This window comes from Callithrix jacchus, chromosome 3 (genome assembly GCF_049354715.1).
Source record: "Callithrix jacchus isolate 240 chromosome 3, calJac240_pri, whole genome shotgun sequence".
Taxonomy (NCBI): domain Eukaryota; kingdom Metazoa; phylum Chordata; class Mammalia; order Primates; family Cebidae; genus Callithrix; species Callithrix jacchus.
Window position 1 is genome coordinate 78,173,022 of NC_133504.1, and position 24,004 is coordinate 78,197,025.

The window sequence follows — 24,004 nt, forward strand, 5'->3', positions numbered from 1 at the left end:
AAAGTCAATATTGTTTTAAAAAAAGAAAATACATTTTCTGCCAAGTTTGAGCCAAAAGTTATTTCTAGGCCGGCTTATAAATAATGTGTTTGTTATAGCAATAATGTCAGAATGAAAGTTACAAGAGTTTTCTTTAAACATAGGGAGTATAACTTTTTGTTTTCGAAAACAAGCGATGGAATTTAAATCTGGGTTTTTCATGGTTGAAGAAAGCAGACAAAATTTGACATTCTGAGGAGTCTAGTTATCTCTCAAATAGACTTAGCAGAATTCCAAGATTGAAGTTCTAGTCTTCATTTGGTAGATCTCTCCTGTGTAACCTGGACTTCTTTTCCTACCCTGTAGGTTCTGTCGTATCATGCTTCAGCAGCAGAGGAAGAAACAAGAGAGCTACAGTCGTTAGCGGTAATTCTCCTCTTTCTTTTTAAAAACTACTAATTACAGATATCTAATTTAACCAAATTCGGTAAATATTTAGATGGACACTGATAAAAATCTTTAACTCTGCTTTCTTGCAGGGATACAAAGTCACTGATAATACAAAGCAAAAGGCATTAAATAACTCATACTGACTGTGTAATATAATATATGATTCTGATATTGTTTTCTAGTAATTGTTATAATCGTTAAATCTTTTGGGGGCCAAAATTAAATTTACTTTTCTTTCAGTTCCTGGGAAAATGGGGAACACAAGGTGGTTGTTTGGCTAGGGTAATAACAAAACAGTTTATAGTTTGTTACTGATACCTACACTACATTATCAGGAATTGAGAGTAATTTCAATTTCTGACCATATGTTTTATAAAATGTTGTTTGAAATGGGGGTCAAATACAGTCACTTCCTAAATTCTCTTCACACTGGTATTTAGCATACAATGAGAGAAAAGCACATGGATATATAAGTAGATCTGTGTTCTAGGTCTTGGTTTGGAATGGCTTAGCTGAGATGAATGAAAATTTGAGGCATTCAAACACTTACAACCAAGGTTGTCCTCCTGTGTTTAAATGTATTTGTGATGACATAGATAAGGTCCATGTGAGATGTGACAAGAGTTATATAAGGAATGGGAAGAGTATGAACAGATCATTGAGATTGTTTTTCTGTCGTCCACATCATAGTTTGCCACATCCTAAACTCTTTGTGCCTTTATATACATCTTCTCATGTAAACTACACAACTGTGTTCTCATGTAAATTTCATAACTATTTATGAAGGCCGCAATGAAACTTGGAGAAGCTCAGTGACTTGCTCAAGGTCACTGCCATGCAGTGGAAGAATCAGGATACAAGTTCGCCATCTACCTCCAGAGCCTGTGCACAGAACACTGTGCTGAGTGAGAGAGAAAAGATGATCCAAATGTTTTGACTTTGGCAATTCAAAGAATGATGGTTACATTTAACTCATTAAAGTACAAATATTAAGAAGACAGGTTTGATTTAGGACAAGATAAGTTTGAGGTGCTGGTTGAACAAGCAAATGAACATCTCAGCAATCAGAAAAGGCAGGACTAGAGCAATGATGGGGTGGTGTTCAGAATTAGAGGTGGAGATTTGGGAGTTAACATCCCGTGGTGGTGAAATCATAGGGCTTCATCAATTGGGAGAGAGTGCAGAGAGGTAGGGAAAATTGGAGAACAGAACTCCTGTGAATACAGGCTTAGATGGAAGGAATGGGAAAAGAAAACAGCTCAGAAGGTAGCGAAGTGGTAGTTAAACAGGAAGGAAGGGTTAGGATAGGATAGTGGCACAGAAGGAAAATGAAACAGTTTCGAAAAAGGGAGGAGATCTCATCAGTTGTAGGAAGGTTGAGAAATATGAGGATTGAGAAAAAGCTGCTGGATTCATTGATTAGGTGACTATTAAGAAATAAGTGAAACTGCAAAAGGTAAAAGTAAAAGAAAACAGTGGAAGAAATGAATATAGAGTATTCAAAAACTATAATGTTTTGTGTAAAAGAGAATGGAGGAGCAGCTATGAAGGGTGTTGCCTGAATCACGTGAAGATTTTTATTGTTTAGTTAGGTTTTGAATGTATGAGCAGGGATTGCTCACACGCAAGAGAGGCAGAACGTTCTTAGACAAAGGCGGAGGCCCAGGAGTGGGTGTGAGGCTAACAATGCAAGACAGTGAAGAGATAAGGACCTTGAAGAGGTGCCTAGGCATGAAGGAGCAACATTTCTTTTGCCCAAACCAGAGGAGAGATAATAATAATAGCTACATTTGTTGAACACTTACTATATACCGAGCATGTTTTAAGTTCTTTGTGTATATCAACTAAGTTTACTGAATCCACACCTACATGATCAGTATTGTTAGCATTTTGTAAGAGTACGTTTGTGGTTTAGAGAGTTTCTATTGTGCTTCTCAGGATCTCTTTAGGTTGTAAGCAGGGAATGGTGCCAGTACTAAATCCAGGCAGTCTGGATCCAGAGCCCACAAAAGATTGCCCAGTACTGGAGAGAGTAAGTTAGAAAGGAATGGAGTGAAACGAAGACTTGTAAACATTCTCAATTAAATCCATGAGTAAGGAACTGAGTCATTTGCCAGTGAAACTGAGTCAACTGCCAAGAACAATTCTAAGAACTTGAAATATTAATTTCACCTGAAAGGTTAAGCTTCTTTTGGGATTAACCTCATATGGAATTGTCTGTATTTATTTTGTGTGTTCATGACAGTATTTGAACTAATGAGCCATTTTTCAATTATTTACAAAGCTTAATAAGTTTAAAGTATTATTCACCTCGGGCTTAATTGGCCCATTTGTCTATTCTTCCTAGAAGGATGTAATATTCAAGCAACATGTTTGGTGATTTGGAAATTATCTACATATTGAAGTGCCTGCAGGCACTGTGGGGTTAAGTTATTTCTAAAATGAAGGTGAAGTTACACTCTATCATTATATTTAATACTAAAAAGTCAGGATATTCAAGTTTGTTTTTCCCTTTAAAAGTAGTACAGTCTTTCAGAAAATCTGAAAATTATTTCCTCAATTATGTTTATAATTTTAGCAAGAGAAAAATACTTTGGAATAACTGAAAATTGCTATATTGCAGTATTGTTCAAAACCAGCTGTTGTTGCATTTGGAAAATAGATTTCTGGCAGCTACATTGAGAAATTTAGGATTACATAGCTTATAGGTCAAGTAATTCACCTAAATTGGTTGAAATTCAGCAACTGATTTCAGTTCTAGTTTTCTATCAACCAAATAAAAATTCTTGTACAGCCCTAGCTACACAGGTGTTGTATCATCCTGCAATCACCAAAATTGCTATCTTTGTCATTTGTCTAATTATCTCAATTTAAAACCTAAAATAAATTGAAAACCTGCCAAATATTTTCTTACCTCTTATTTTTAAATATTCTTAAGAGAATTAAATATACTAAATACTTATGCCTGTGTTCAGAAAAAGTTCTCCAGTTATAAAAATGTAGTTAGTTGATAGGAAATTCAGAATCCTTATTTTTTCCACTTCTGTTGCTTGAGGATTTTATCTCATTATAAATCTAACCTTCACTTGGCTTAAAATTGGGGGTAGCATAGTTAGGTGTTAAACTGAGCATTTTGCCATATACTTTTTAATGATCCTTAGTCACAAGTTGCTGAGATAATAATAAAAGGACACCAGCTGACCTGAAAGTTAATTATCAGAATATAGTAAGTGCTTATTTATTATCTGAACAACTAGAAAGTAAATATTTGATTCATTGTTTGACAGCCTTTTTTGCCTTCCTTTCTTATTAGAACAGTAAATATATATTAGGTTTTGGTTTTATAAAATAGCTTCTCATTTTTGTTATAGAGTCCGTGCTGATTCACTTCAATCCTTATAGCTTAGCTGACCACTTAGGCAAGATTTCTTAGGCCAGAATTTCCTCATCTTGACCTTAACCTTTCAGAGCCAGAAATAGCACATGACCCTGTCTTCATCAGGCACCTGTGTGATTGCTGCAGGTGACAGCAGTAAGGTGTGGAGCCAGATAACTTACCCAAATCTCTGATGCCTAAGTCAGTCTTATAGTGCAGATCAAGTTCCTTATGTCAAGATGACCATATTCCCTTGTATACTCTGTATGGATGGCCACATTATAAACAGAAAAATTTTGAGCAACTTAAGATGTATTAGCCCTATATCTTGATAACCACTACCAGTGAACTGTAATTTCCTATTGCATCCAGTAAGACAGCAGTCCCCAACCTTTTTGGCACAGGGACTGATTTTGTAGAAGACAGATTTTCCAGCGGTTGGTTGCGGGGTGGGGAGTGGAGAGGTAGGGAGTATGGGAATAGTTTTGGATGAAACTGTTTTATCTCAGATCATCAGGTGTTAGATTCTCATAAGGAGCATGTAACCTAGATCCCTTGCATGTACAGTTATCATGCTCCTATGAGAATCTAAGGCTGTTGCTGATCTGACAGGAGGTGGAGCTCAGGCAGTAATTCTCACTCCCACTTCTCACCACCTCCTATTGTGTGGCCTGGTTCCTAACTGGCCACGGACCAGTACCAGTCCGCAACTCAGTTGTTCGGAAGACCTGAAGTAAGGCGTTGTCTTCCTCAAACAGTCCTAGAAATCTTCTTAAACATTCCTTTGAAGTTTCTGTCACCATTGATTGAGACATTGATTTTTATAGAGGTCTGTAACATTAACTGGGCTACATGGTTTTCACATTGACAAGGCTTATTAGATTTTTCTCTTTTTTTTGAGACAGAGTTTCACTCTTGTTACCCAGGCTGGAGTGCAATGGCGTGATCTCGGCTCACCGCAACCTCCGCCTCCTGGGTTCAAGCAATTCTCCTGCCTCAGCCTCCCGAGTAGCTGGGACTACAGGCATGCACTAGCATGCCCAGCTAATTTTTGTATTTTTTTTAGTAGAGACGGGGTTTCTTCATGTGGACCAGGATGGTCTCGATCTCTTTACCTCGTGATTCACCCACCTCGGCCTCCCGAAGTGCTGGGATTACGGGCGTGAGCCACTGCGCCCGGCCCGGCTTATTAGATTTTTCTCTGTGATTCTTCCTGCCTTCATGTGACAAGCTAATCTTGTTTGCTTTGATTTGGTTTTACTGGTGGGAATGATAAGCTTAGCTCCAAAGTATAGGGGTACTGTTCTTGAGCTTCTTCCATACTAACTGCTCTATATAGTTCTAAACACCATAGTTAATATACTTTATATGTTTGGAACTCAGTGACCAAGACGGTAACCAGATCTGTGTATATTAGTCCCAATTGCAGTCATAAATTTACTCTTAAGTTTTTCTTATAAATGTATGCATATTATGTCAGAATCTTAACATTATTACATGATTTCTATATGATTTTGAAACACTGTAAGCTCATTATAAAGCATTTTATAGCCTGTGCATCTTTCTTATAGAGATTTAAAGGGATTCACTTATGTAATGTTGGAAAAAAAGGAAAAATTATATAGCATGTTGATGCTATGATTGAAGAAAATATGCTAGTCCAGTCCCACTGTGCCTGATTGATTTATTTACTGTCTGCAAGATTTGGTTCCATTTACTGAGTTTCATACTCATTCCCTTTATAAAAGTAGATTTCTTTCTTATCTGTCCTTAGTCTCACTTATCTCTTGGAAAAAGATAAATTCTAAAAGCTTTATAAACTAATTGTATGGTTTCTTCTCTAAAAACACCCCTTTTGTGCATGTGAAAATGGAGAAGAGAGATAATAGTCTCCCATTAGGTGTAATGTGGTAGCCATCAAAGTGGCTTTATTCAAAGACCTGGAATTAAACTACCACTCCATACACAGAGGTGGTGGTCAGGGCTGATAAGAAGAGCTTAAAGTACCTGGCAGAATCTCCTTGCAGCCACTGATGCAACCCATCAAATATCTAATAAAAATAATTTCTTTAAAAAAATGGATTATTAAAATTGAAACCTTTTTTCCTCTTAACCATTTATATTGAATAAATATCAAGAAGCAATGTAACAAAATGTCTTTATACAACACTGAAGCTACCTGGAAGAATTTGACACTTTATGGAAGAACAAGTTCCATCACTGCCCTTCTTTTCAAACTTACTTTAATAAATAACTTTCTGAACAAAGAGCCTTTTCTTATCAGTTGGCTATTAGGAATTGTTTCCAGTTTCCATAATTTTTATTTTGGCTGTAAAGATTTCACGCTTCAGAGCTAAGGAAAGCAGAATGCCTTTGATAGCAGTATGGCCTTTTTTGTACAAAGATTACAAAATTGAGCAAATTGCATAGCCATGTAGCTACATGTCTTTATTTTCTGCTGAAGTTACCAAAGACTTTGCTGTAGCCTAAATATAAGCCTTTCTCATGAGGGATCCTCTAAAAATGAGAAACGTAATAATTTTTAAATGATCATTATATTTACTTTAACCAAATATATTATTTTCCACAAACACATGCTTTATGGGTTTCAAAGAGGCCATATCTTTTATAAAGGTATTATTTTCTATAAATTTTCTTCTCTATTGAATAAACAAAAAGTCACTCTTTATACTTGTGTAAAAGGGACACAAGTATGTCCCTTTTGTTGTGTGAATGCCATCAGAATGATACAGACTTGAACAAAAGAAAGGCTGTCATTTGTCTTAAGTAAGGCATTGATAAAGTTCAGGAAAGATTCTCTTTAATGAAGAAAGTAAAATGTAGACTCATATTCTCTATCATTGTGTTGTTAGGGATCGCTTGGACAAACTACTAACAGCCGTCCTTCTGTTATTCCACTTGAAGTATTATGCATTTCAGTTTTTTGTCTATCTTTTCCATCAGGCTGTTAGTTCTTGGTGATAATAATAGTAGCGATCATTTAGTGATTGCTTAACATGAACTTGGTTTATGTGTTTTGTCGAATGATTAAATCAATGAGTGAATCAAATAAATGGATTCCAGAAAACCCAGACTTTTAGAAAGCCTGTAATCTAGCATGAAAAGGAAAGAAACGTAGATCAAGCTCCTTCAATCCATTTAATAAGATTTTGCTTTCTTTTCCCTTAAAGTGATTAAGAAACTATAAATAATTTAAGAGTAGATTAAATATATAAAACAGCCTACAAACTGGTGTTAGAACAAGCCATGTTGAGGGAGGGTCACTGAGATAATGTTTTTATTGTCAACTTTCATATTTTTGACTATAGCAAGATGGAGAGCATTGGGTGCTAGAAAGAGAGAGCTGCCTGGGTTCAAATTCTAGGTCTGTGATCTCAGGTGAATACATAACTTATCTGTACTTCAGTTTCTTTCTCTGTAAAATGAGGATAATAAAAGAATTTACTTCACAGAATCATAGTAACTGAGTTCCCGGTACATATTCTCCCATTAAGTATTATTGTTCACAATGGTAATAGGCAGGGGAGGGGAAGTTAATTTTCAATATCTACTAGCAATACCATTGAAATCCTTATGTTCCTATGATGTTCCAAGCCTTTTTGCACTAGACATTCCAATAATAAGCACTCAAGAAATTATACACTCATTATTTGGCCAGGGATGGTGGCTCACACCTATAATCCCAACACTTTGGGAGGTGAGCTCAGGAGTGTGAGACCAGGCTGGCCAACATGGTTAAACCCCATCTCTACTGAAAATACAAAATATAGCCAATGTGGTGGATGCACCTGTAGTCCCAGCTACTCAGGACACTGAGGCAGGTGGACTTGGGAGGTGGAGGTTGCAGTGAGCCAAGATTGTGCCACTGCATTCTAGCCTGGGTAACAGAGTAAGATTTGGTCTCAAGAAAAAAGAAAAGAAAAAGAAATTATACACTCATGTTTAAATTAGCCTAAGTTGAATAGGTAGGTGGAAAGCTTACTGGAGGAAAATATGTCATATTTTTTAAGCACAAAAAAATGTAAACCTTTTATTCATAAAGTATAACCAATTCTCTACTTATGGGGAGCAATCTGGAATTCACCATTTTCAGTAACTTCCTACAAAAGCAGCTAAAAATTGGAAAACTTTTTGGTCACTGCTTTCTCATTCTGGGTTTCTAGTGTTGCTGGAAGTGAGAGAATCAAATCTTAATGATTATTAAGATAAGCTGGAACTGAGTTTTAAAAATTATAATATTCATTGTGCAGAGGAAAGAGGAAATTCAATTATAAGTAAAATTTTTCAAAAGTAAATAAATTGAATAATTGAACTTTAAGAGAAAAAGGCATGTACCACAACATATTGGTTGTTTCTACCATAGAATAGTTCGTTACTAATATGAACATTTATGCTATAGCTGTATGCCAAATTAAACTTACATGAAATATTTCTGCATAATGTGGAGAATTGGTTAGGTACTAGATGATCTAAAAAACATTTATTTATTCATTCAATATTTAACTCCTACTCTATGCAGGCATTATATTAAGTGCTCCAAATATTATAATGAATAAAGAGTCAGATAATTATACAATTTATATAATTATAGTTGGGAAAAAGAGGTAGGACTGTAAAGTATAAAACATTGTGAAATTACATAGAAACATATTCTAGGGTGAATGGTCTGAGATACATGTCATTATCCAGATCTTTTCAAATGTCTCAATTCCATTTCTTGGTGTTCCACTCTCTCCTAATCAGTGCTTTCACTCTCACATAGGAGATGTGGCAAGTCTGTGATTCCAACCTATACTGTAATTCACCAACCTGTAGGATAAGACTGCACTTGGGTTTTGGCTACATCAGTGCTACAAGAAGTAGACTTTTAGGAAAGCCATAAAAATTCCCTAGTTTTCAGACCATTATTTGAGCCAAAAATGTAAAGCCCAGAGCCCTTCATTTTCTTTCTTTAATCTCTCTGACACAGCAAGAAGCAGCCAACCCACTTACAGTTTCTGCCCGTCACACTGTGATATGGCAGTCACCACTGGGTCCACAAAAAGGCATTTTGTTCTAAAGTGTTCACTTGAAATTACTATTAATATCCATTTACTACCAATAACCTATCCCTAATACAGTGTCAGCATTCATCAGAATCACCTAGAAGGTTTTTTTATAACACAGATTGCTGAGCCCCACTCCCGGGGTTTCTGATTCAGAGGTCTGTGTTGGGGCCCAAGAATTTGCATTTTTAACAAGTTCCCAGATGCTGATGCTGCTAGTCCAGGAACTTAACTTTGAGAGCCACTGCTATAATGGAAACCGAGCCCCTTCTGCCTTCAAACGCATCAGGTCAAGTATCTAAACTCCAGTTCCTATCCTTGAGACTCTGTTGCCTACAAATGCATTTGTTGCAAAATACAGCATCAACAGGGTTCAATTGCTGGTAGTAGGAACTACTACAACCATTTTAAGCAGAAAAGAATTTAAGTACTTTCAAAACATTGAAAAGGGTAGATAAGTCACCCCAGGAATAAGTCATGGAACAAGATTGCAGATCTGGCTCACTATGGAAACTTCCATGTATGTAGGCCAGAGTCAGAAAGCTGCTAGCAGAACTGCAAGCTACGGGACTGTAGTATGCCCTCTAGAGTCACAACCCCCAGAAATAATAATGAGTTTCCCATGTGTCACTGCTTTAGTTTGAAATTCAGGTCTCACTCAAGTTTACCTCATTGCTGAAACCAAATCTATCTGTACCTCTAGTTGCAAGGGAATCAAGGAAATGTATTTTTTTCAGCTGACTAGCCCCTTCAGAAGATGAAGACTCACTAGAAACAGTTGTTAATGGAGCCTTGCTATCACAAGAACCAGTGAATGTTTCCCTGATGCAGCTAAGACATAAACAAACTTAAATAATTCATTATGGGAATATGCATTATAGGCAGGGAAGAAACAAAGAGGCTCGGAAGTATGAGAGAGAGTGTGTTAATTAACCCGAAAAACAGATGGCAAATATATAAATACCTCCCCCATCCCTGAAAAAAAAGATGACAATTTCAGAAAAGTCCATTTTTAAAATTTAGAATATTATTGAAATAAGAAGAGAGGCTACTACATATTGAGTCTAACCCTCCACTACTTTAAGCCAGTAGAGGCTAGGGTCCTCTGTTTAAGCCAGGAGCTGTGGAATGTCTCTCCTTCTACCTGTGAGGAAACAGGACCAAAGTGACGTGTATGGAATCGAGCTTGAAAATTACCACATAATCATAACTGCCAAGGTGCACCCATCCATGTACCTCAGAGGCTAAGAAAATCAGAGACTGAGTTAAGACTGGGAAAGTCACTGGCAAGATCTAGATGCCACTCACAGTGTGGTGTTTGGTGCCAAAGGGAGGAGGCAGTAAGAGGTGCATGAGTCCTGTGGATACAGAGATAAATGTATTAAAAACTCAGAGAATGTTAAACCTTAGAGACAGTCTACTCCAACCTCCTTATTTTACAGGTTCGAAAAAGGCAAAGAGGTGACAAAGTCAGTGGAACATCTGGCCTAGCATCCCTAGTAGCAAACATTCCATTTTATCACATGTGTCACCTTGCTTTTAAGTTTCTGTTTGTGTTCATCATCTCATGCTGAAATGCAAATGTGGTAGGTGATCTAACGTTTTGTCAGCTGGACATCAGTTTACTATTTAGCTCCTTATCAGTCAGATGGTGTTAAGAACAATTAGTTTTAAGATCACTGCAAAATTAATTTTATAATTCTGACTACTGCTTTAACTCAAGACATTCTTGCACTCAAATATTAACTTTGGTTCTACTCTTAGCTTATCATGTCCAGAATTGAATTTTTTTTCATTTTTAATTTTTGCAAGAATGGTGAAAGAGGTCCATGGTATTAGAAAAGGATCATAAAAAGGTAGCTTATGATATAATTCGTTTGAAGAGTCACTAGAGGCAAACTAGGTTCTTTATTAGTTTCAGTAGAAGATACAGTTGAAAAACCCAGAAGAAAATATATAGCATCAAATTGTTAATTAGATTGAAATCTTTAACCCAATGAGCTTTGTCTTTTTTTTTTTTACGTTCCATATTTGGTTAATTTGAAATTAAAATCACAGTTCTATAAGAGCTTAACCATATTGGAATTAAGCTTTAATATCTAAACTGTTTTGTCTAAGAATTCTGAGACATTGTGCTCTCATATAAATAGGCAATATTGGGTGGTATTTCGTGGTATCACAGTTCCATTGGTTTTGTTACTCAACCATAAAAATACATATGTGTGTGTGTGTATTTATATATTAGTATCTTATTGTTTTATAGAATCTTTAAAATATGTTCTTTCTGTTGGGCTTCAAAACCATAATGCAATAATAAAATCCCCTGAAGAAAATCAAACTCAGAAATCTCATTTTGCAAATTTTTTTTTTTTTTGAGACGGAGTTTCGCTCTTGTTACCCAGGCTGGAGTACAATGGCGCGATCTCGGCTCACCGCAACCTCCGCCTCCTGGGTTCAGGCAAGTCTCCTGCCTCAGCCTCCTGAGTAGCTGCAATTACAGGCACACGCCACCATTCCCAGCTAATTTTTTTTGTATTTTTAGTAGAGACGGGGTTTCACCATGTTGACCAGGATGGTCTCGAACTCTTGACCTTGTGATCCACCCGCCTCGGCCTCCCAAAGTGCTGGGATTACAGGCGTGAGCCACCGCACCCGGCCTGCAAATTTTAATGAATAAAATCATTAAAATGAGAAGCTGTGAAAATCTGGAACTATATATTCATCCTATGCCAGAAATACCACATACTTTTTTCCCTGCTATTAGTAAAATGTATAATATTTTATCCTATGACGTGATACGTAAAAATTATAGGTAATTATGTTTTACTTAAAACATAACTAAAAATTATATGTTACTTAAAATCATCTTTAGCCCCGCCTTTCTAAATTAAGCAGGAAGTTGAATCCTCTTGTGATATCAAAGAAGCAGAGTACAAGAGCTTGAAATAATTTCTGATTTCTCATGGCTTGTTAGTAATCGATCCCAGAGTTCTGCACCTGTGTATTACTGACCACAAGGCTCTTACGGAAAATGTTTGCATGTCCCTACTGGGTCAGCTCAGAATGTTTGAGTTGTAGTATGCTGTGACCAAACAAGCAAAAAAAAAAAGATTCTTTTCTCTTAGTAGAGAGAGATTAGGTATTACAGTAGATAATGGAAAGAGGCACAAGCTGTGCTGGCTTCTATCCTGTAGCTTTTAGAGTGTTCTTTGTGGAAGGAAAGAAAGAAAACTTCCTGCTGTAAGAATAATGATGCCCTAAGGAAAAAACATCTGTTCTCCTGTCCAGTGCACTATGTTTTAAGGAAAGCAGCTGTTATCTGCTTTGAGTTAAAAGGTAGGCTTGTTCCCACCTCTACACTTCCCAAACTTGAGTTACTGCTCCATCTCTGATGTTGGAGGCTGGTATAAACAACTAAGCCCTTTATCTAAACATTTTAAATCCTTCTCTCTTCCCCTATTTCAGCCCACGCACTAGCCTGTGGAACTGACTTAACAGAAGGCATATTTTCTGGTCAGTGTTGGTCTTGGGAAAAAATTCTTAGCGTGAATGAAGAGGGTGACATTCATGGAAAGTTTAAACAAGTCTGGTGTATGTAAGTGAAATCTAAAGTCAGAATAACAAGGAGAATCTGCAAGTGCCTTCATATTTGTGCGGAAATCTATTTTAGGTTGCTCTGTAAGATTTTATTATTTTGATCTTTTGACTTCCCAAAAGCAAAGTAGTGGTATCTCAGATACTCATAGGAAACCTAAGGTTTTTGAGAACCTGGCTGAAAAGTCTTAATTTTTCTTTCCTCCACTTCAAAACACGTAAAGGCCTACTTTGGTCCAGTTAAATCAGCCTGATCTAGCTAAAACAGTTAACAAAGTGTTGACAGGGTAAATGGTCCTGAGTGCTCTGCTCAGTTTGAGGGAGCCAGGGCTCCTTGGCCCAAATGAATGTTTTTTTAATAGGCACTCAGGTGATTCTTACGATCAGGCTTGTGTGAGGCAAGTGTGGTGGGAGACAAGTTCTACTAGTCTGAGCTCAGAATAACCATTTGGGATTGTAAGCCTGCCCTCCTCATTCCTTAACTAGCTGGGCTGCCACCAGCAAGAAAATTCACCTCTTTGTGCTTAAGTTCCTGTACGTTGAAAAATAGAGCCGGAGTATCCACTTCAAAAGGTTGTCTTGAGAGTCAACTATAAAATGTTTAGAACATTATCATTACCCTTCTTTCCAGTTGATTTTTAGCCCACAGCACTGAATGGTTCCAGAATAACTACTTACTACATTTCTTTTGAGCCAGTAAGACTGGGAAGGTATAAAGGAACCAGATCACTAGAGTTCTTAGTGCTGCTCACTGTTCTAGGTACAGTCTCAGGATGACGACCCTCTTTTCTCTGCTTAGCCTACCTGGAACTATATTAGTTACCATTATATGGCTGTTTTAAAACTGCAGGTAGTGGAGTTCCCACTGTACAAAAAGATTTCTAGTGTCTTTAATTTAAAAAAATATACCATTTTGCTGCAGCAAAACAAAAATATTTATGAATCACTACTGCTTTAATTAACAGCATTATTTTTTTTTTCTTCTCTCCTTACCTAAGGCTGCTGTGGTACCATCTGCCCAGACCCTTAAAATTACTGACTTTAGCTTCAGTGACTTTGAGCTGTCTGATCTGGAAACAGCACTGTGTACAATTCGGATGTTTACTGACCTCAACCTTGTGCAGAACTTCCAGATGAAACATGAGGTAGGAATGCAGCAATGTCCTTTGGAAAAGTCTGTGTGGGTGTGTATGTAAGAGAATTGGTGTTGAATACAAGTATGGAATAGGGATTTTTACATTTACAGTCCCCTAATTTATAACTGAGACTTTTAAAGAAAAATCATTCATCAAAAAGACATTTTATATTTTTTTATTTATTTCCTTTATATATGCAATTTTGTTATTTCACTACTGATTGAATTTCTTGAAGCAGGAGCTGAGCTGTTTTCTGTTTCTTTTTTTTCTCCGGTGACATCTTGAGTTCACCACTCAGGAAGCCTTCCATGATTGTTGGAGACTGATTCAACATATTGAACAGGCTCTCTAGAGTCATCTAAACTGCAAATAACTACTTAGTAGTTCTGTACAAAATGCTGTGTTACAAATTTTAATGATGTCCAGCATATCCACTGAAAACTTACCAGATATGACCTTAATTTTTTTGTATGCTGTTGAGAACATCCTGGTAACAGAATCTAAAATGGGATTTGAATCTAGTTACTACTTTGTCCTTTGGGTTAGCCAATTCTGTTAGGTCCCTCTCAATAAAAGGGAGATAGAGTAGTCCATTAGGAATTATGTTACATAGAGTCATTTTGGTCACTGTTTCACAATAAATGGTATTATCTATTTAATTGTTCTGTACATTTATGATTAAAAAAAAGATATATCCAAAGATTAAATTTCTGGATTTTCCTGTTTATTTTTCTTGTTGCTTTAATTAATCACCAGTAATTCTCTGCAGCATATTTTCTAAACATATCAAAGAGAGTTTATAGATCTTACTTAAAAGCCTCCAAGTGAGATTAATTCATCACCTTCCTGACATACTCTATTCAGAAATGAAATAATGGTGAAAGAAGCTGCGGTGTGCTTGGGGTGACCACATTCAATCTTAAACACACAGAAATCTTCTACTTGAAGTATGGCAATTCGTGGGTAAAACGGTTAGGAGACATTAGGGTTCTTTGTTATAAGAATTTCCTGTAAACTGAGCAAAGAACAGGAACAAAATGACCTGAAAAGAAAAGGGAGGAAAGGGAAGCATTGATTTCCCACCAAATCCTTTATAAGCAGTTTCTACCAACAATGAAGAAACTTTGTTTTTGGCCTATTTCTGTAGCTAATCATATTGTGTTGAATACTGTCAAAGCAACATTCTTTTCCCTGGTACTTTTTCCATTTCCGAGGGCAATGTTCTTTGTGTTTGAAGCAACTCTAGTGATATATATATAGAAGCACGTATTTATTTTACAAATCCCCAAAAGTATAGTAAATCACTCAGATTTGAAGAGAGGCAGACTCTGATGCTAACACAAACCATGTTTAGGGCCCATGAGTCCCTGGGGATTTTATTTAATACACCAGTTAGAGGTTGAATTAAACCCAACTCTTGAGACTTGCTGAAGTCTGTCCTCCCCGTGGCCATCTTTTAAAGTGTTTTTTATTTGAACCCCAGGGCTTTATTTGACATATATTATTTTTAAAAAATTGCTTCTTTGTAACCAAGCAGTAACTACCTGAATAATGAGAGAATTAAGTCTCATAGCTCCAATTTGTCCCTGGACATGTGCTATGTACCTTGTTACTAGTTCACCCCCAGGGCCTTGCACTAATACCTTCACAGATATACAACATGAGAGCATGGGAAGAAGTTGAGAGTGGCCGCTTTTATGGCTCTCTAATGGTGAATTCATACCTATGTGACCCTTTGGACTCTCCTAATTGGTGACACATGGACATGGCACATGGACACATGGACTTTTTATTTAAAAAAAAAAAAATGCTGGCCAGGCGCGGTGGCTCAAGCCTGTAATCCCAGCACTTTGGGAGGCCGAAGTGGGTGGATCACGAGGTCAACAGATCGAGACCATCCTGGCCAACATGGTGAAACCCGTCTCTACTAAAAATACAAAAAATTAGCGGGGCATGGTGGCACGTGCCTGTAATCCCAGCTACTCAGGGGGCTGAGGCAGGAGAATTGCCTGAACCCAGGAGGCGGAGGTTGCGGTGAGCCGAGATCGCGCCATTGCACTCCAGCCTGGGTAACAAGAGCGAAACTCCGTCTCAAAAAAAAAAAAAAAAAAAAAAAAGCTAATCAATGCCCTACACTGCCCAAAATACCTTTCTCAGAGATATCTTTCGTTTTGTATCTAATTTAATTACCAGGGTGGTTACGTAGTGTGCTGTGAAGTCAAACTGCTCAAGTTTGAATTTTGACCCTATCCCTAACTAACATTATGACCTTCAGCATGTTACGTCTCTGAGTGTCCGTTTTCTTGTCTCTAAGTTCATCAAAATAGCAGTATTAGGCTAAATGTGAATGCTTTGCACAGTGCCTGGGACATAGTAAATGTGTGAATATGTTGGCAATTATTGTTACTACTTATGCTTTATTTTCTAAAGGTTCTTTGCAGATGGATTTTAAGTGTTAAGAAGAATTATCGGAAGAATGTTGCCTATCATAATTGGAGACATGCCTTTAATACAGCTCAGTGCATGTTTGCTGCTTTAAAAGCTGGCAAAATTCAGGTACTTTTTAGAGCCATTCATATAACTAATACATTTTATTTCTTAGTAATGAAATTTACAGCATATTCTCTCAAGTTCGCTCTAAGGTACACAGATGATGACTCACAATAATATTTGCTGCCATTTACATAATAAGTTATTTTTTGTTAATTAAAGAGAATGACAAAAATACGTAGTTGCTAATTTTCTTTCATATATATTAAATAGAGCATATAAGAAAACCTTTAAAATAACCTCATGTTGCACGTAAATAATCTTTGGGCGAATAAATATTTCCTTCAGAGGAAAACACTGTATTAGTAAGAAAAAGTATCACATTTCTCTTGTTCACATTCAACCTGCTCCAGAGTAGAATTTCTCAAAAACTACCCAAGTCCTGAACTTGCTTCATTGATAAGTTAGGGATCTCTATCACATTTTCTCTGGAGCACTCAGAGAAAATTTTGTATGAGTTTCATAGAAAAGGTTTTAGCTTCCTATGCATTGACCAGAGACTGTTTAAAAGGAAGATCAGTGCTGAAAACGTTCAAGTAATCCGTTCCTTTCTAGGCCAAATTTTATCCCTATCTCTGTCCTTAGATTCTGACTTCAGTGGGAATCAACTAGTTATTCTAGGTAAGTGATTCCAGGCATCCATCATACAACTGTTTTTAATTCGGAGCTTCCTTGCTTTTTTTTTGTAAATAAATTCTAAAAATGTTATTCTCTGTCTCTACCTTCATAGGGTGCGCAATTTAACTGGTTAAATCTAAAAGAAGTGATTGTTGTTCAAGAAGTCAGGTTCTCACTCATAGGCAGGTGTTGAACAATGAGAACACATGGACACAGGGAGGGGAGCATCACACACTGGGGTGGGAGGGAACTAGGGGAGGGACAGCAGGGAGGGGGGAGTTGGGAAGGGATAACATGGGGAGAAAAGCCAGATATAGGTGATGGGAAGGAAGGCAGCAAACATATTGCCATGTATGTACCTATGCAACAATCTTGTGTGTTCTTCACATGTACCCCAAAACCTAAAACGCAATAAAATATATTTAAAAAAAAGTGAGATGAAATTTGATACAATAGTATTTTCCTGCTTTAGGAAACGTGTAGGTTGAGTATCCCTTATCCAGAACAGGTTAAGAAGTGTTTTGGATTTCAGATTTTTTTCAAACTTTGGAATATTTGCATTATGCTTACTGGTTGAACATACCTAATCTGAAAATCCAATATACCAATGAGCATTTCCATTGAGACTCATTGGTGCTCAAGGAAGTACAGATTTGCAGCATTTTGGATTTCAGATTAGGGATACTCTACTAGTGTAAGAAATTGGGAAACTTATTTTGGGGTATGGAAAGGTCATAAGGATTATCATGATACACTGAAAACTATCCTTGTTCCCTGTGAGGAATAACAAAATGATGATTTTTGTGCTGTTGTACAACCTATTTAAAGTTCTGAGAGTTCTAGGAAAATACAGCTGATGATAATACTAACTTGTGTTTTTTTTACTAATGAAGGGAAACAGTATTATGATAATACACATGGCAGATACTAAAAAATAACCTGTATTTATCTTGGGACTATATTAGGTAACTTTTTAAAGCCAAGTTTTCATTTCAAATCATTTTCTTTCTATTGTTTTGCTTGAATTAACACTGTCTGCATTCCTTAAGTATACAGCAACTGATAGCAGAGAATGAACAGAATCTGCAGGGAATTAAAAGAGAAAAAACTATTGTTTAAAGTTTATTATGATTATTCCACATAATAAATAATTAAGAATTAGTGATACTATAGGTGGACAGATTATTAATTTATTGAGACATTTAGCTTTTCCTGTTGATAAGTGAGATTTGTGGTAATCCCATTCTGAAGGACAAAGGATAACCAATTTCCTGAAGAATAGGATTCTAGGGTTAATCCTTTGTGACTAGTTCTTAGGTAAAGCACTGAGTGGGGGGAAACGAGGTTACTGAAAAGAGGTAATATAATGCTCTTCACCGCATTATATCTGTTCTCTCTTTCCTCCAATGTCTTTGATCATGCAGAACAAGCTGACTGACCTAGAGATACTTGCATTGCTGATTGCTGCACTAAGCCATGATTTGGATCACCGTGGTGTGAATAACTCTTACATACAACGGTAAGACTGTTTCCCAGTAAAGGAAGAAAATGTTTTCTTCAAATTGTAGGACTGTGTTTTTTTAAGTTAAAGCCACAGCAAATTTGATGGTACAAAATTGCAATTGGTCGAAGTCCCATAACATACTCTGGTTATATTTAAAGGAGAAGGAAAAAATAATGCAGGTTTAGTATTATGTTCATAAGTTTTCAGCCCTGAAGTTCAAAACAGATTTATGTTGAGAATCTTGTTGCATTAGATAATTACCAGGAGTTTTACTTTAGTTTATGTACACCCAGGTTAACAGCTTCCTTAGAAAACTATTAAGACTAGTCCAGAAAAGGTAACATTTTACCCTGCAATAGAAAAGATAATATTTGGAAAGTGATTAGCTCAGCCCTATGTACTTATTAAGTGCTCAGTAGAAGGAGGCTTTTGATCTCAGCAGAAGCCATATAGCACAATGTTGGAAAACTGGGCCTCTGTCTAATTTCTCTATACCTTAATTTCCTGATCTATAAAATGGAGATAATTGCATACTAACCTCATAGGGTTGATATAAGTTGTAAAAAATAATTCATATCAATACCAAGCAGAATGCCTGGTACCTATTAAATCTTAGAAGCAGATGCTAGAGATATATCATCATCAGATGTCTGCTCATTGGCTGAGTTTGAGAGTGAGTAGATCAAAATCAGCATGTATACACTGAACGTAATACTAATTGTTCAGATAAGAGTTTCAGGCTCCTGTAAGGGCCATACTTAAGTGGCATTTGAAATAACAAATGAGAGGATAAAGGTGACATCACTTTTCATCAAATGTTTGAGCCACTGTGATATTTTTATTTTCTTATAGGAATTTAGTTGAAAGGTCTACATGTTAAGTGCAAGATCTCTTACTGCTGAGCATTTTTTAAGTACACAAGTGATTTAACTAATGGACAGATCTCTCAAGGAAATTCCAGATGTCTGATATCTAGAGGGAATTTCAGAAAGCTCTCTAATCACATTCTCCTTATCTAAATAAATGGAAAACTTCATGTAGAAAGAATTGTAGTGATGTAACAACCATGTCCTCTGCTGACCTTCGATGGGAAAAGATAGCAAGCGCTTGCCTGAGTATCAGAGTCTGGCTGTTTCCTCTTGAAAATCTCATATTTTGGAGAACTGACTGGGTGACATGTTCTTTGTCCCCTGTGCTTTGCCATGTGATTGCAATCCTGAGCTTCACATAGACACAGGGTAATTATGAAAGGGGACACAGACATGAAAAGATGTAAGGTGCAGAGTCAAGCCACATAGCATGTCCCTCCACAGTCAGCACAACCTAAAGATCAGGATCAGAATGTGCTACACCGAACATAATACTACTAGTATGTGGATTATTAGTGTATGGATTGCTCTAAGATGCTATTGCCCTGCTTTAGAGTTAAAAAAAACATTCAACTATTTTTTTCCTTTGTTTATTTAAAAATAATTACCCTGCCAACATCTGGAGAAACGTCATCTTCTCCAAAAAAAAGAAAGGAAGAAAGAAAACATCCTGGGAACAGTCATCGACTGCAGAATCTTGTTTTCACACACACACCACAAAGCAGACTTCAAGTTTTTTAAAAAAAAAAGTTAAAGCAGTTTCAAAGATTTTTCGTTCTTCCTACATCCCTGTGGTTTGAGTAGAGGAAACCAAGAATTTTCCAGGGATTTTTTTTTTCTTTCCTTGCTGGTAAATGAGTGATACTTAAAGTAGAATTTTCTTAGCCAGGAACTTAGGAGACTATGACTACCATAAATATTCCCATTTAAGTACTATCTTCTAAAAAGGTATACTGTGTCCAGCCATCATCACATAGTCAAACTAATATGTAGAGAAAATCAAAACAATAAAACAATGCACAGAGATTAAAGTAATTCATCAAAAAGAGAAAAAAAAATAGTCATGTGGTAGATAAGTTAGAAACTGAGATTTTCCTCATTCATTCTTGAGTATCTTCTCAGAAAATTGTCCTGAAATTACCTTGAAAGAAGATATTTCTTGAAGAGGAAGTTGCCCCTTGAGTCATTATTTGATTCTTTGATTCCTTCTTTGATTAGGAAACTGCCATTGTAGAGGAGTTCTATAGGTATGCCAGTGGAATATATGAGGGAAGAGTTCACTGCTCGTGCTTACCTCTCCCACTTGGGTGAATAAAGAAAAAATAATCTCAGATATATACTGAATTGTTATTTTAAAAACAGGCAGTAATAGGAACAAAATGGCTGCATTACAGAACCACCAGAGAATGCACAACTGTAGCATTTGGGTTATGTAGAGAAATTACCTGCATTAGGCCTTCAGTCAATATAAGAAGACTGTTATAGATGCATGTGTTTGGTTAGATTCAAGTTTAGTGTTGATAAAATAATGCAGTGAAATTATGTTACATTTTAGGGAGATGGATAATGGGTAATTATTATAGTAGGGCTTTTGCCCTTTGTGAGGCAGAAAGAAAATGATAGAAGTATAAAATGTGATTCTTGCCATTAAGGAATGGTCATAGTCTCATGAAGTAATAGTGATCACTACAAGAAAGTATTTAGTCCTGAATTAGTGCATGAACTGTAAGTGTTCAGCAGAGAAGACTGGTCAGAACAGAAGTTGTACATCTCCACTGTTAATGGAGGAAATGAGACTTAAACTTGGTCTTAAAATGTGGGTAGGATTTAGAAGGGAGAAAGGATAAAGATATTCCAGGAGCACCACAAGATAAGCCGTTTTTTGGAACAGTGATGATGGCTAGCTTGACCAGTGTTAGAAGGTTCACACTGATTAGGAATGAAAAAGAAGAGAATGAACAAATAGAAGCTTTTTGAGGCAGGATTATAAAACTAAGCAGTGCATTTTGGATTTGATATGGCTACAAAAAAGGAGCCACTGCAGTGTGTAACAAACACACAGTTTTAGGAAAGAAGTCTGAATGTAAGCTACAAGGTAAGTGGGTAGAAATTAGAACCACAGAGTTCTACTAGAAACCTGTTACAGCGAGTCAGGAATAAGCTGAAAAATTATATACTGGCTAGAGAGAGGAATAAACTGAAGGAGGAAAAAAATGTAATAATGAGCAACTAGTTATATATAAGCCTGAAGGAAGGAGATATGACTTGTGGTATAAGAAATTGGAACAGTGATGGTGCCACTGATGAAAATGAAAGAGCTGCGGAATCTGTATATGTGTACATTGAGAGACAGGGATGGCAGGGACGGAGGTTAGGGGAGTTTTGGCAATAACTAGAAGATAATAAATAAGATGGTAGTTAGGGATGGTCAAATGATCAAATGAATGTGTTTTTTACAGGGGTAGAGATGCAATAAAATCAGGGGGAAAAAAAATCTCCTGGTAGCCACAATCACACTATGTATATTTGTTCTGGGAGAACTTCTTCTATCCCATCACTGTCTTCTCTGCCAATAGAGGACAGAAGTGAGCTGGAGGGTCATGGTCTGGCACAGTGGGAATAGACGGTCAGCAGGATCTGAGAGACATAAAAGGGCCCTACACACAGCATAAAATCATGTGTGAAGTTCAAACTGGGTAGAGTCCATTTTATCCATGAATGAGATTATCTCTGGTCAGGTTGGAGATCTTGAGAGCCTGGAGATCTGAATATGAATAAAGTGCAAGTTCAATTAGTCATATATCAGTAGCAAATACTGTAACAGAAGCTAAAACCTTATATAGGCCTTACAGCATTTGAAAGATGTTAGCACTTTTTATATATTTGTTCATTTAGTCCTTATATCAACATGCAGTAGCTATGATGGTTGTGGTAGTTAAGAGCCAACTTGGGCCAGATGCCCGGCTTCAAATCTTGGCTTCTCCTCTTACTTTGTGACCTTGTGCAAGTCATTAAACTTCTCCGTGTCCCTGCTTCTTTGTATAATGTAATAATCAAAATACTTATCTTCTGAGCTTTTCATAAGGATTAAGGGGTAAAATAGATGTAAAGTGCTTAGAACATTCCTGGCACATATTAAATGCTCTACATGTTTTAGCAGTTTTCAAAGAGGAATGTTCTTAGCAACAGATAGGAGTTCAAGATCTTGCTTTGCCTGTGGTGAATAAAGGGAGTGGCAAGGATACTGTGCCCAGTAGAACCTAGTAGCTGTGGAACCAAGAAGTGGAGCCCTGTCATTCTTATGTGCAAAGAGATAATCAGTAGTGTCAAGGAGGTCAGAGAACTCTGAGGTCAAAAGGTGAAATGAATCATCACTATGAATATCTATGTCACTGAATATAATTATAGACAATAAGAAGGCAAAAAGAAAAAAACCACATTGACTGGGAGAAAAGGCAATACTGATGTTATGAAGAGAAATGATGAAGTAAAGAACTAAATGGGATTCAAGGTTACAAAGAGGTAGTTAGAGAATTGAGCCCAGAGTAACATATATGACTAAGAAGCAGAACCAAGGACATCGTTAGCATTGGTGACAAAGGAAGACTGGGGTTGCAGTATAGTTCCCCACTCCCATGGGACATGAGGTTTTTATTTTCTATAGAATTATAAGGTTTTCTCTTTCTAAAATACTGGTCTGATTTCTCCATTGAGCATCCTAATGCTACTGTCAGAGATGGACCAACAACTATGCAGAACAGAGGAAAATGCAGAATGAGTGTGCTGGTCCATTAGTGCTCACTGACAGCAGTGTGAGAACAAAACTCTGTAGCAGTAGTGGTTTAAATGGGTCCTTCTGATGCAACTTTAAATAAAGAAGCCACATAGCCTTGTGTTTGAAAGAGGAAAATATAACAAATATAGAATACATTGGTTTCCATGAATGTTTTTATATACAGGAAATTCGGGGCATTTGTCACTCTGCTATTGATTCATAAATATGTATTTTTAGAATGTAAGTAAAGGCAAACATAGTTTGCATTAGTTTATCTCAAAAGCCAAGAATTTTCTATAATGTGAAAGAGTCCCTTCTGCATCATCTAAAAATGTAATGTGTGTTTGAAGTTCTGACTTGCTTGTGTTATATCCACCTAATTGCATTTCCTAGTCCAGCCCCTAAGTAGGTCAGTGAGTGCATATGCTGTGCCTTTAAAGTACTTGGGTATCCCTAAGACCATGTGCTGCAGTGAAGAGGATATACCTGAATGGCAGCTCTACCACTTATATCAACCTTGAGCACATTATTTTTCTCTAAACCTTTGATTGTCTAAAAAGCAAAAAGATGGCAATTTTAGAGAGGTCTCAGCCTAAGTTACCCAGGAGGCACAACCTGAGAGGAACGTCAGTGTGCATACAGCTTATTTGTGAATATGACCCCAGGGAGCAGGAATTTGGGACTGGGAGTGAAGCAGGGAAGAAAGGAAAGCCAGTAGATGGATGAGTTATCCAGATGTCCACCCATACTGGTGCTCAGTCATGCCAGGTGCTTTTGAAGAGTCTTCTGAAATAAGACCCAGAACTGTTGACTGGCAAGACAAAGACAGCAGTCCATAGGTCTGTGTATCCACTGGTCGAAGGTGGTCCACGGGCCTTCACTCTTTCACACTTCCAGGTTGAACAAGTGTGAGTGCCGAGAAAATTCCTCTGGCACCAGCTGTGGGGTCACAAAGCTCTAAGGCAGAAGTGAGAAATATTAAAGGTAGGCTCGGGCAAAACACCTTCTAATTGGTACCTGAATGAAGTGTGTTAAAGTGTGCATGACACTGGACACTACATCAGTGGATGAGTAAGAGGTGGTAACG

At 37.0% G+C, this 24,004-nt stretch overlaps 2 protein-coding genes across 49 annotated transcripts in view; one reads left to right on the forward strand and one right to left on the reverse strand.

Moving 5' to 3' along the window:
* The window catches only part of PDE5A (phosphodiesterase 5A), a 130,787-nt gene that overhangs the window by 87,491 nt on the left and 19,292 nt on the right, over positions 1–24,004 (forward strand). For all 8 annotated transcript variants that reach the window (XM_017970274.4, XM_035293043.3, XM_003732444.6 and 5 more), the window contains 4 exons: positions 346–405; positions 13,464–13,610; positions 16,032–16,157; positions 18,194–18,288. In XM_017970274.4, coding sequence (XP_017825763.1) covers positions 346–405; positions 13,464–13,610; positions 16,032–16,157; positions 18,194–18,288 — 428 coding nt within the window. The remainder of the gene's footprint in view (positions 1–345; positions 406–13,463; positions 13,611–16,031; positions 16,158–18,193; positions 18,289–24,004) is intronic.
* The window catches only part of LOC118152213 (uncharacterized), a 106,588-nt gene that overhangs the window by 4,574 nt on the left and 78,010 nt on the right, over positions 1–24,004 (reverse strand). For 24 of the 41 annotated variants that reach the window (XR_013532943.1, XR_008480070.2, XR_013532945.1 and 21 more), the window contains one exon: positions 16,177–23,874. The exons of 2 other annotated variants lie outside the window; for them this stretch is intronic. The gene's annotated coding sequence lies outside the window, so the exon portion shown is untranslated. Of the gene's footprint in view, positions 1–16,176; positions 23,875–24,004 lie in introns of those variants that run through there. 15 more of the 41 variants (XR_013532948.1, XR_013532935.1, XR_013532929.1 and 12 more) reach the window with 2 other exon arrangements.